The sequence below is a fragment of the Varanus komodoensis genome, unplaced genomic scaffold, assembly GCF_004798865.1.
Source record: "Varanus komodoensis strain SLA01 unplaced genomic scaffold, ASM479886v1 scaffold40, whole genome shotgun sequence".
Taxonomy (NCBI): domain Eukaryota; kingdom Metazoa; phylum Chordata; class Lepidosauria; order Squamata; family Varanidae; genus Varanus; species Varanus komodoensis.
The window spans coordinates 262445-275053 of NW_025335942.1; the positions used below are offsets into that span (position 1 = coordinate 262445).

General features: G+C 51.5%; 1 protein-coding gene across 1 annotated transcript in view; it reads right to left on the reverse strand.

Moving 5' to 3' along the window:
- The window catches only part of FBXL7 (F-box and leucine rich repeat protein 7), a 143995-nt gene extending 133901 nt beyond the window's left edge, over positions 1–10094 (reverse strand). Inside the window, exon 1 of the mRNA XM_044442789.1 lies at positions 9699–10094. Coding sequence (XP_044298724.1) covers positions 9699–9735 — 37 coding nt within the window. The 5' untranslated portion in view covers positions 9736–10094. The remainder of the gene's footprint in view (positions 1–9698) is intronic.
- Between the last annotated feature and the right edge of the window lie 2515 nt (positions 10095–12609).

Consider the following 12609-nt stretch of genomic DNA (forward strand, 5'->3'; position numbering starts at 1 on the left):
GCGGCAAGCAGGTGAAGCTAACAATCCAGCACTGTTGGGTTGTGCCTAGCAAGGAAAGTTGGGCAGTTGGGGCAAAACCTAGTTATTGGAACCTAGGGTTGAACTCTAGACTCTCTTTCGCCAACAATCCTGGTTCACACAAACCACTGAACAACCAAGGGACAGAGCCTCCTCAGCGGACAAGCCCCTCCTTATCCAGCACAGTGGGTCGGGTGGCAGGGCCACTAAGTTCCCTAGCAATCGCTCACTTCACAACAACCCAGCGTTGAAAGAAAGGGGATTGCTGTGATACCTGAGCCAGGCCAGTGCGTTAGAGGAGCTGCTGAAATGATGCTTCCAGTTACTGTGGATTTCTTCAGAACCTGAAATGTATTGCAAGCATATAGAAAGCAAAGTAAAAAGGGGAAAGGGAACTGTGAGAAGGGCCTGATCCCGGGTCAAGGAACAGCAGCCATAGGATGTGGAAGAGAAGGTGTGCATGGTATCTAAATCCATGTTACAGCTCAAAAGCTTAGCCTACCCTTGATCTCTGAGGGGCAGCTTCTTCCTTGTAACACTGGCAGACAGAAACGTCTTCTTTATTTATTCGCTTATGCAAGATTTTAAGATCCACAATGTAGTAATTCAGATATCATGCTTCTCTGGCAGAACCGCAGGCAATATGAAGTACACGTTATGCAAACAATGAATGCGCCACAGTCTTCACGGGGTTGGCGTTACTGTCTCTTCCACCCTGAAAGAAGCTCACAGCTCTCACTTCATAACTAATTCTTTGACATGGTGCTGAGAAAGCAGCGGTACTCAAGTTGACGATGATGTTGCTGTTGTTATGTGTCATCAAGTCGTTTCTGACTTATGGCAACCCCAAAATGTCCCATCCATGACAGCCCTGCTCAGTCCTGCTCAGCTATGCTTAGTCCAAGGCCGTGGTTTCCTTTGTGGATCCAATCCATTTGTATTGGGTCCTCCTTCTCTTCCTTCGACTTTCCTTAGCATGATTGCCACTCTGATCTACCATGTTTCTTTACGATGGCAGCCCAGGACACAGCACTGTGGAGCTCCTAGGGCTCACACGGAGCCCCTCTCATTCATTCCATTGCATGGTTGCAGGGCTTTTCAGCAAGCACTTGAGCCCTCCCCTGCTTAAATATTTAGTGAATTATGTTATTCCAAGGGAGGAAGGCCTAATCTGTGCTTATTAAGGCTAGAATACCCAATTGCCCTGTAGCAGCAACCCGCACCTCTTAGGTACCTACCTGTGATAGAAAAAAGCTGCTGTTTTTCTAACTGCTTTTCGCATGCAACTCAAAATCCCAGGGCGTAGGACAACATGAATGCAAGGTACCTTCCTAGTACTGGTCTGTCAGTTGTGCAAATCAAACGTTTTTCTAGTATTTTTGCACCAGTTCAGCAGTTAAGCATGCAATAATTAAAATAAAAAGATGTAGTCTGGCAAGCAGTATCTTTTCCCTCTCTGTTCCCATTGCAAGCTAAATTGCTGAAAGTAAAGCAAATATCAAGCGTATATGCCAGATTTTGCTCTAACGATTTGGAGAACACATCCTTTGCAGAATGCACCGTGCCTATTTTTGGCAACTACGTATTTTCCCTTATGTTCTACCTTTCATCTCTATTCTTCACCTGCAGAACTTCCATATACTGGTCAGTTAAGTATTGTTTGGTGGGCATGTCGTGAGCGGAGCCGGCTGGAGCCAGGGGTCAGACTAGATGGCCCAGGAGATCCCTTCTGACTCGCTCTGTTTCTATGTTTCTATGTTCTATGTTTGTTTCCATAGGAAACAAAAACAAGCACATGTTGTTTGTTTTAACTGAACATCTAAGAACAAAACAAGAAATGTACTTAAGTCACATATTTACTGATTTGTTCTGTGCTCTTTCTTAAAAGAGTTAGCAGCTGCAGTAGCAGGACGACTGGCACCCAGTGCATTTCGAAACACCCTTTAGTAACAGACGCTTTTCACTAGGTATGGGTGTGAAAGCTGCAGTGTGAAGAAAGCTGGCAGGAAGAAATGGTGCTCAAAATACAGTGCTGCGGGGGAGCTTTGCAAATACCTGGGCCAACGAAAAGACCAACAAGGGGGTCCTGGATCAAATCAAGCCAGGGCTTCCCCTGGAAGCAAAAACTGAGGCTGATGTACTTCTGGCACATCATGAGAAGGCAAGACTCCTTGGAGAAGATAATAATGCAGGGGAAAGTCAAACGCAGGAAGAAAAAGACCGCGTATGAAATGGCTCGATTCCATAAAGGAAGTCACAGCTTCAGTTTACAAGTGCTGAGCAGGTCTGCCAAGGACAGGACATTCTGAAGGGGTTTCACTCATTCATGGGCTTGCCGTAAGTCAAAGAGGACTCAAAGGCACACAACAACAATAGACATTTTTCGCAGCCCTTGCAAGAAGGCCTGCCCTGATCCTGAACTGAATGTGTCACGTAAGGACCTAGCGTCTACATTCTGATTGGTGTTGTCAGATTAGAAAATTAATTATTAGGGGGAAATGTAAATGTTGAGGTAACTGTTAGGGGACTGCCTAGATCAGGAATAAATGACCAGGTGCACTCCAAATGTTTTGGACTACAGCGCTCATCATTCCTCCCCTGCTGATCATTCTGGGAGCTGTAGTTCAAGATATTTGCAAGGCACCAGCTTTGCTGAGCAGCAGCATTCAGACTGTCTGGGGAAGATTCCACAAGAATCAGCTCCTACCTCCACGCTCATAAGGAAGGCTTGCGGATGACACGCCAGCAGCCCTGTATGAATTCACTGTAAACTCTCTCAGCCAATTAGCTGAACTAGCCTACCTGGACTGTGTTTATGTGGGTGAAACACCACTCTCCCCCCCACACACACACACTGGTATCACACCCTGCTGTAATTCTCAGACAATGCCAGCCCTTCAAACTTTAGCAAGAGAAAGTGACCAAGAGAAAGGTTTACTCTGGGGCCTCAAAAGAACACTGAGCGCATGCAGAGCTCCAGAAGCACTGCCAGCAACGGCCCTGATCCTTCGGGCGGGCAGTCTTCAACCCTCGCGCAGTCAGGGCAACCATTTTATGGCCATGACGCTGCTGAGGAGCCCTGGGGCGCGTACCTGGAGCAGCACTCCACCAAGCGGCCGCTGGCTGGGTTTGGCAACGGGTGAACTCACTTCAGGGGGCTTCACTCCTTTCTCCGAAGACGAGAAAGCTGCTTCTGCAGGCTCAGCTGAGCATCATCCCCGCCCTCAAAGAGAAGCCTCATTCCATGTGAACCAGTTCTTCTATGCACAGGAAACCTAGCGTCACATGCTGGCCCCTGAAGCCAGCGCTGCAGCAGCTACAATGGGGAACATCCCTACAGGCGTGAAAGGTCAACAAGGAGACCTGGTGCAGGCCAGCGAGTCTTCCTCCTCCTCACAGAGCCGGAGGGGAAGCAGCAGCCAGGCTGCACGGGGCACCGGGTCAAGCATCCCATGCAGCAGCCTCCCAGGAATGGACCGTGAAGAATGACCACATGTGCTCAGAAGCTTGTGAGCAACACCAAGCTGAACGGCAAATTAAAGCCCCAGTTTAGGCCAGTTAAAAAAGTGGACATTATGAACAGGTGAGAATTGACTAGAAGCAGGCGAACTGCTAAATTCAGCAGCATCACCAGTTAGATTGCCAGGCTGCAGGGCTGAACAGGAGGACATAAAAACACAGGTGAGGGGCCAAAACCAAAGGCAAGGCAGAGGAATGGCATTGTTTAGATACAGGCTGCGCCTGCACAGCTCACCCTCAACACTGAACCTACGAGTGAATTAAACTTACTAACCTGGAGGAGAACTTTTGTTATTAGTTCCAATTTCAGCCATCAAGCAGCCTAACCCAACAGCTGCTGTCTCCTGGCTCCATTCTTAACCCATCAGTTCTGATCTTTCAGGAGTCACCACAGGGCCCCCACTAGCGTCTCTGGGTTTGACACTCCAGAGACCTGGAAGCCCTAATCTGCCAAGCTGCCAGCAGTGATCGCCTCACTGCCTAGCAGTTCCCTGCCCCTCTGCTGGGCATACACCTCCCTTCCCAAGTTCTCAGTCAACTGGAATAGACTCCATACGGGGAAGAGGAGATGTTCCCCCTCAACTCACTTTGGACTGGGATTTGGAGAAGAAAAACAACAGGGTCTCTTCTGAGGAACGCAAATAAGAGAAGACCTTGCTCCTTGTGTTCCCGCCTCCCCATCTTCTGCACAAGCCACGGGACTCAAGGGAGGGCTTGACGGCCATTACCAGTAATGGCTGACTAGTAAGCAAGCCAAAGTGCCGGGGCCCCATCTAAGGTGTGCTCTGTATTCGGGCTGCCAGCCAGGTCCAGCCCAGCCACTGCCCTTCGTGAATTCTGCAAATGCCTTACAATGCACCCCACAAATCTCTGTGGCAGCACATTGCAGGAAGGGATCAATTATGGCAGGACAAACTTTTCAAGACACTAATTTCCCGTTAAGCACTTCTCCTGGGATCCTAAGAACACAGTCTGAAAACCACTGCGCTACAATGTCAGCTTTCAACCATGTGCGTATTAGCTGCAATCCTCTAATCGCTGGCCAGACCATAAGCTGTGCCATGTCTACACACTGCAGACAACACAAGTATTTCTGGCCTTAGAAGCATGTAAGGGCCTCCTCATTCATGACCACAACCAAAATCAGCTAGCCTGGTGCAGACACCCAGGCGGACTCTGGGGTTGCGCCAACTTGCCCCCTCTCCTCTTCGTTTAAGTTTTGCCATCCTATTATCCGAAGAACTGGGAGATGCCCATGACACAATGCTTCCTTTAATCATCCACTATTTTTTAAAACCAGTTCTCTCGCCAATGCATCTAGTGAATCTTTGTACTTCCAAATAGAACTTTCGCTCCATTTATTTTGCTGCTCAATTAAAGTATGGCTTTAGGGTCAAACACTGCCATAATAAGACCTGCCTGCCCAGGATCATACACTCTGCATTTTCATTCGGCAGGTGACTGAAGGATCTTGATTTTCGACAGCTTGCTAAAATCCATTTGACAGAGGTTGCATCTGGGCTCACGCTGATCTATTCAGAAAGGTTCAACTGACAAGAACTTTGCCACAAGTCTGGCTGCCTTCAATTTGAGATCTGGCTGCCTTCAGTTCGGTATGTGAGCATCTGTGTCCCAGAAGCAACCGCTCTCATGTGAGGTATATGAAATGAAGCCCTGCAAATTCCCTCACACGCTCCAGTGAAGAATGAGCCTCTCTTCTGGTCTGGGCCAGGTGATCTGGTAACCCCCACATACCACAGGATGTTTCCATGCAATAGCTGCGTTTGCTGCTTCAACCACCCAACACCATGATAAGTTTCTCTGTTTTCACCCGGCTTCCTCCAAGCTCGTATTAGATTGAGAGCCCACCTACATCCCAAGAAAACAGGAACCTGCGATTAAAACAAAGCCAAAACCTATTATCTGCTCCTGGAGGCAGGTGGGGATTCTTGGAACTTCAAGATGTCCAATTTCAGTGCTGCCACCCCAACCCTGCATTTTGTCACCCTAATTGCAGGTGACCTTACTTCAGTCCATCAGGAGACAATATACACATATATAGAAAATCAAGGCAAGGGATTGGAGCAGTGAGGTGAGTTGCCCAGGTGCTGTATTCTGCAGAAAGCCTTGTTCCCAAACACGAGGCAGGACTCAGCGGTGAAGCAACAGTCTGGTCCTGCGTACTGACTTCAGTGGGAGGGAGACTGGAAGGATGAAAAGTGCTTTCTGGCCTTCAGTGCGAGAAGGAGGAGGAGGAAGAAGCGTATAGGAGGAGGAAGAGGAGGTGGAGGAGACTGATGCTAAGCCTCTGGGCTGTAAGGAGAGAAGTGCAGGAAAAAATGAATTCACTATAGAAACAGGCAGTAAAAGAAAAACCCCGAAGGCCAGTGCTTGCAGCTAAAGCTGCTTCTGTTGACTTTCAAAGCCATCCCTGTGCCTTTTACCGTATTTTTCGCTCTATAAGACACACTTGACCATAAGATGCACCTAGTTTTTAGAGGAGGGATCCATGGAAAGCTTCCTGATGGCACATTCCCCATCACTTCCCCATGGGCTTCATTAAAAGATGGGTTGCCATTTGAAAACACACACCGACCTGTGATTAACAGCTCTCACCTGCGCCGGAGGAGGGGGGCGGAGCAGGGAATGCCGAGCATGTGCCGGCCAGGTGTGGTACAGCCGGGTGGCAGCGTGCCAGCAGTGGTCTTCCAGGCGGCGCAGCAGCGGTGGCAGGTCTTCCCGGGCGGTGGGGGTGAGCAGTCCGTCTCTCCGTGCGGCCGGCGGGTTCAACCCCGCGGCTCCTCCTCCTCCGCGGCAGGTCTTCCCGGGCGGTGGGGGTGAGCAGTCCATCTCTCCGTGCGGCTGGTGGGTTAAAGCCCACAGCTCCTCCTCCTCTGCACCGCTCCCCGAGCATCATAGCTCTCACCTGCGCCGGGGGGGGGGGCGGAGCAGCGCGCACCGAGCGCCTGCTGGCCAGGTGGTGCCACGTGGTGCAGGAGGACCGGCAGCATCCCGGGCGTTGGGCACACACACATTCACTCTATAAGACACACAGACATTTCCCCTTACTTTTGAGGGGGGGAAAAGTGCGTCTTATAGAGCGAAAAATACGGTAATTAATATGGCCATTGCAGTCCTTGCTTATGCTAAAGCGCAAAGATAGGCTCAATATCGCAGCACAGTGCTGCGGAGAGCAGTGTCAGACCGAGGAAAGCCTCCACATTTTACATCTAAAGGCAAGCTCAGAAAAAGGCTTTAGCAGAGTGAAATTGCAGAGGTAGCATTTATACAGAACAGCTGGAGCGCATTAAACTCTGCCTCTCTCTTGCTTTGTCCCTGGGGTTGAAAAACTTGCCATTTAGCCAGGAAGCAGTCTTAGACTACACTGCACAATGCAGGAATCCTGAAATATCAAGAATAAACTGCAAAGGATTATAAGGAATGTATGTGGTGTTTGTTCAAAAGCCCAAAGCAAAGAACCGTTTTTACTGGCTCTTCAGTGTCTGTGTTAATATAGGTCATATGAGACCCGTTTACTTCACAAAAATGCAAGGTAGGCAGCAAGACATAATTTGAGCTGGGGCACAATCCCAGACTCTAAATTAATCCCACAGCACATGAAGTTAAAGATAGCCTTTGTGCATGCCTAGGAGCATCACATTCCCCCCACTGTTGTGTCACCATCCATCAGTGGCACCCCTTATATAGTGTGTCAGGACAGAAGGATCTGAGCTTCCATCCACTGATGAAGTGGACCGCTTTCTCTGTACTGAATACACTGCTTGGTCCTCCTTCTAACCTGCCCTGTTGAAAGAGATTGGGTTTATTTCCTTAAAAGTGGAGGGGGGGGTTGGGAGCAGAAAGAGACAAGAGGAGTTACACAAGAACAGATGGGCCCAAAGTAACTGCAGATAGAGAAGTTAAAGGTAAGGTTTTGCCTTTAATTCAAGAGTATCCAAATATCTGAGTTGCCTTCTAAAAGATTACTTGTATTATTTCAGCAGCAGCTCTTGAGTCCACCATCTACAGTGCTATTTCGAATGTGGTGGGGACTCTCTTGTTTCCAGGAAAAATCAGGAAGTAGCAGCCCCCTTCAAGATGCTTTCCGTCCACGCAACTACGAAGAGCGGCCCTGCCACAGTCCAGAGCACCTTGATCAACGGAAGCATCAGCCACCTGCATCGACACACTGCGAGAGTGGACATTCCAAACTGTTCCAGATTATTTTTGGATGTTTGGCAAAAAGATGATGGTGGTGGTTATTATTCCCATATGGGAAACAATGGAACCCATCTCTCCAAGATTTCAGAAACAGCATTAGAAGAGCCACACTGGAGCAAGTCTAGCGTCCATCTCGTCCAGCATTCTTCCACGCACGGCAAGGATGCTGCCCACAGAAAAGCAGCATCAGGACCAGTGGGAGCCATGGGGAACCTGATTCCCATGAAGCTCCCCACCCCCCCACACCCAAATGGGTGGCCACCACTGCTTCCAGGGGAAGGGAATTCCACATTTGCCTATGTGCTGTGCGAAGAACTTTCTTTTCTCTGCCCTGCATCTCCCAGCAATCAGCTTCAAGTCTCCACAATAAGCACTACTAATTACTTCAGTTTGCCTAGGACAGGCTTTTGTCATCAAACCCCTTACAGAGGACAAGCACAAGAGAAGCATTCTTTAAATCATACGTATACAACAAGTGATCAGCTGATTGCAGGAACTTATGTAAGTTCTCTGTCAGGACATCTGGAAGCCAACAGGACTCACATGAGACTAGATTAGGGAAGCCCAGCTCCTGCCAGACTGCTCCTGTCGCAATCTCAGTTCGGGCTGGCCACAGCCGATTAATTGGCAAGAAACTCAACAGTGACTGCAGAATATTTTGCATACAGGAGCCACACAGAACGGGGAAGGGGGGGGGGGGTGGAAAAAAAGGGCAGGAAGGGGCTACAACCTGCTGGCTGCTTATCTCAAAACATCTCAGCGTAACTGTGAGCAAGGCGAGCAACAGGCTATAGGCAGCACAGTAAATGGAACAGGGACTTCAGAGAAGGCCAGTGAAAGGAACAAAAGAGAGGTGCTAAATATGGATGGATTTGCACCTCCAACTGCCGTAGTTTACTCCCACGGTAAAAAGAGTACTTCACTTCTCGACTGTGTGCACGGTCACATTTATACATTTCAAAATAAATGAATTAAATCATTATGGGGGAGTTCAGTGAGCTGGCTGTGTGGACAGCACAGAAGAAGACGTGTCCCCCATGGCTGAAGTTATCGCAGGAATGAGCTACCCATGTCGGAGGCCGCAGGTGTGATGGTGCCTGTGGCGGGAAGGTTGCCGTGCTCTAATCTGAAAAGAGACCTGCACCCCTCTAGATGTTGTCGGCTGACAGCTCCCTCTATCCCAATCTTCGGCTATGCTGGCTAGGGTGGATAGGTGTGTCAGTCCCCAAACGGGTAGGAAGCTACAACGCGCCCACCGCTGTCTCCGAGCTCAGTGGGGCGAGGAGAGGGACAGACCGGACGCTCGTCCTCAAGCACACCAGACCCTCCTCCGTGACACCAGGCATATACCGGGGGGGAAGCAGCATTCCTGCTACAGCGAACAGCTCCATGTTTATACAGCAGCCTTCCCCAACCTTCCAGACGCCTCCCGGATGTGCCGGACTACAACTCCCATCGTCCCTATACCACAACCGCTTCCCCATCCCGCACACCACCGCTCGGGCGAGGGCGCCGCGGGCAACCGCAGCATCCCGCCCCACCTCGATGTGAAGCCCAAGCCAAAGACCATGCGAGGCGCTCCTCTGAGCGCAGCGGGGCTCGGTGCTGCGGAACGGGCCTGTGGATCGGGTTGCACTGCGTGGCGCGGCGGGGCGGGGCGGGGGAGACAGGGACCCTCGCAAACCGCGGAAGGAAACGGCAGCCCTGCCTTGAACTTCGCACGGAGGCGCCCCGACCCTCCCGGAGAGGGGCCCGCGACGTCACAGGGCTCGAGCTGGCAGCGGGAGGGGGCGCAGAAGGGGCTCCCGCCGCTCGGGCAGCGCCTGCGAATGAATCCTCCGGGCTCCCCCCGCGCGGCGCCCGGCGCAGCTGGCTGCGCTCCCCGGAGCCATCCCAGGACGCCGTGCGCGCGATCCCGCGGCCGGGCCGGGCGGACTCACCGTCGCTGCCGCACTGCTTGCCATTGTTCGCGCCCATCCTGCAGCCTTCATGCTCTCGCCCTCGCCCTCCTCCCGGCGCCCACCATGTCGAGCCGCGGCGCGGTCTGCGGGCCGGGCGGCGAGGCAGAAGAGACAAAGGCGGCACCCAGAGCTCGGGCAGGGAAGGGCTACTGGCGAGGCTTCACATCCTCCGCGCCGCTGCCTTCCCGCTGGATCCCGCCCCCGGCGCCGCTCCTCGCAAGGAAGGGTCGCCCGCGCCCGGAATCCCAAAGGACGCCGAGCCGCGCCCCGCGCACAAGAATGCAAAGCGGGACGCGCCCGAGGGCATCGGGTCCGGATACAATCCACACGTCGGACCGAGCAGGGATGCAGCCCCGCGCCGGGGAGGGCGGAAGGGGAGCGGGGGCGCTCGCTCCTGCAGGCTGGCCGGGGAGTGGCAGCGCTCCTCGCGGGCGCTCTCCGGCGGCTCCTCGCGCTGGCCCGCCTCCCCCTGGCGGCGAACCTCGGCCGCTGGTTGCCGGGTTTGCTCTCGGAACGCACACGCGCCGGAGCCCGACGCCGCGGACTTTTGTTAGCAGAAGGCGCCTCCTCTCCGCGCGTCAATCACCGCCGGAGAGCGAGCGAGCGGGCGGGCGGGCGAGCGGCGCGGCCGGGCGAGATGCGCCCCCAGCCCCGCCCCAGGCAGCCTTTTCCTGCCGTCTCCGGCCCTTCCAGAGGGTTTCGTTCCGTGGGACGTGTTCTGCCTGCCTGCCTGCCTGCCTCCTCGCAGCGGGAACTTTTACCGAGGAGACAAAAGAACATGTATTAAGAAAGTTTGGAACCAATTTAGTGAGTGTGTATGTGCACACACACACACACACTTCCATCGCTCAGACGCATTCTTGTGAACCTCCCAAAGAGCTTAGGCTGTGGAGCAACTATACACGCGCACCTATGGTTCGTTTCTCTAAAAGAAAAAGAACCATCTCTTACAGTTGTCACCAAGGTTGGTCCTACGTGGAGTAGACCCATTGAGATGAAGGGGGTTTCAGATGCATGAACATGGGAGGCAACCCAGAAGCTTGCACGCCGGATACTGGAAATCCTGCATCCTCACTGAACAACTGAACAGCCTACTTGCACTTTTGAGCTATTCAGTAGCAAAAGAAATGGATTCTGCACATGCCCAAAGGCACGTTCTGAGTTTAGCACAGGGAAGTGTGTCACATAAACAGCCTGATCTCACTAAAACCAATGTGCCCAACTGCAGGCATATGAAGTGCCACGGACTGTATCCAAAACAGGTTTAGCAAGGTGCAAGTCTCAATAAATTCAGCTAAACATGAATAGGTTAGTATAGTTCGTATAGTCAAGGCTATGGTTTTCCCATTTGCAATGTTTGGCTGTGAAAGTTGGACCATAAGGAAGGCTGAGCGCCAAAGAACTGAGACCTTTGAATTGTGGTGCTGGAGGAGACTCCTGCGAGTCCCTTGGACTGCAAGGCGATAAAACCGGTCAGTCCTAGAGGAGATCAACCCTGACTGCTCTTTAGAAGGCCAGATACTGAAGATGAAACTCAAATACTTTGGCCACCTAATGAGAAGGACTCCCTGAAGAGCCTAACGCTGGGAACAATAGATGGCAAAAGAAGAAGGGGGCAGCAGAGGATGAGGTGGCTGGAGGGAGTCACTGAAGCAGTCGGTGTGAGCTTGGGTGGACTCTGGGAGATGGTGGAGGACAGGAAGGCCTGGAGGAATGTTGTCCATGGAGTCGCAATGGCACGACTTCACAACTAATGTAACATAACATATAAACATGAATAAGGGTTGGGTTCTAAGGCCACAATCTGATGCACACTTCCACAGAAGTAACTTAGTGGGACTTGCTTCACATAAACATGCTGCAGTCGTGAGACAGTCTCCTGGGATCTTTGGCATGCCCGAAACTGCTTTCCATGCATCCATCCATGGGCACAGCTTGTGGCAGATGAGCTGTGCTCGGCCTTGGAAGCATCGCCAGCCACTCCCTAGCAGTGGCTGGCTCCAGGTGTCGGCGTGGTTGGGTACCTGCCAAGACCACTCCCCAGGAGGAGAAGCATTGAAGGCCTCATGGCCCTGCCTCTGCCCTTCCTCCTCCTCCTCTTCCCTGTCTGTTCTCCTGCCGTCTCCAAATGGGGGGGCAAGAAGGAACCTCATGCTCTACTGCATGCATCCTAGTTTGCCCATCTTTTACATTGTTATTTATTTTATATTGTTAATCTTATATTGTTATTCTTGTATTTTTTTGTATTTTATTGTGTTGTAAGCCGCCCCGAGGCTTTGGCAAGGGGCGGCATAGAAATGTTTTAATAAATAAATAATAAATAAAATCTTGGTGCAGACTGATCCCAGAGGGGCAGTGGAGAACATCTTGAATAACGGCTCCCAAAATCTGGGGCCAATACGCTCCCCCCACCCCATCACCACTCCCAAGAGTCTGCAAAATCTCTGTGATCCTTTCTAGCATCTTTGCAATCTCTTCTTCTGTCTGTAGCTACTGTTCTTTTGTTCCATGTGCCCAAGTGGAGAAAGCACGTGTTGATGGCAATGCAGTAAACACAGGCCCGTTTTTTTGTGTGATTTTCTCCACACACAGTAGCGCCACTGACTTCGGGGATCTTCACATGCAAATTGCTTTTCTCCATGGGCATGTGTGGGAGAGCACCGGGTTTCCTTGCATGCCTCAGAGGAGGATATGCGATAGTGTCACTCACCCTGTGGCAGAGAAAGGCAGGAGCGGATGCACCTGAGGGTGATGCTTCAGGCTGCCACCCAGAGATCTGACTGTACACATGTATCTTACTGGTTATTGAATGCCGGTATCACCTTCCCTATAAAGAACATGCTCATTATTCACTGCACTGGTGATATAGATAGATACTATAGATTGTATG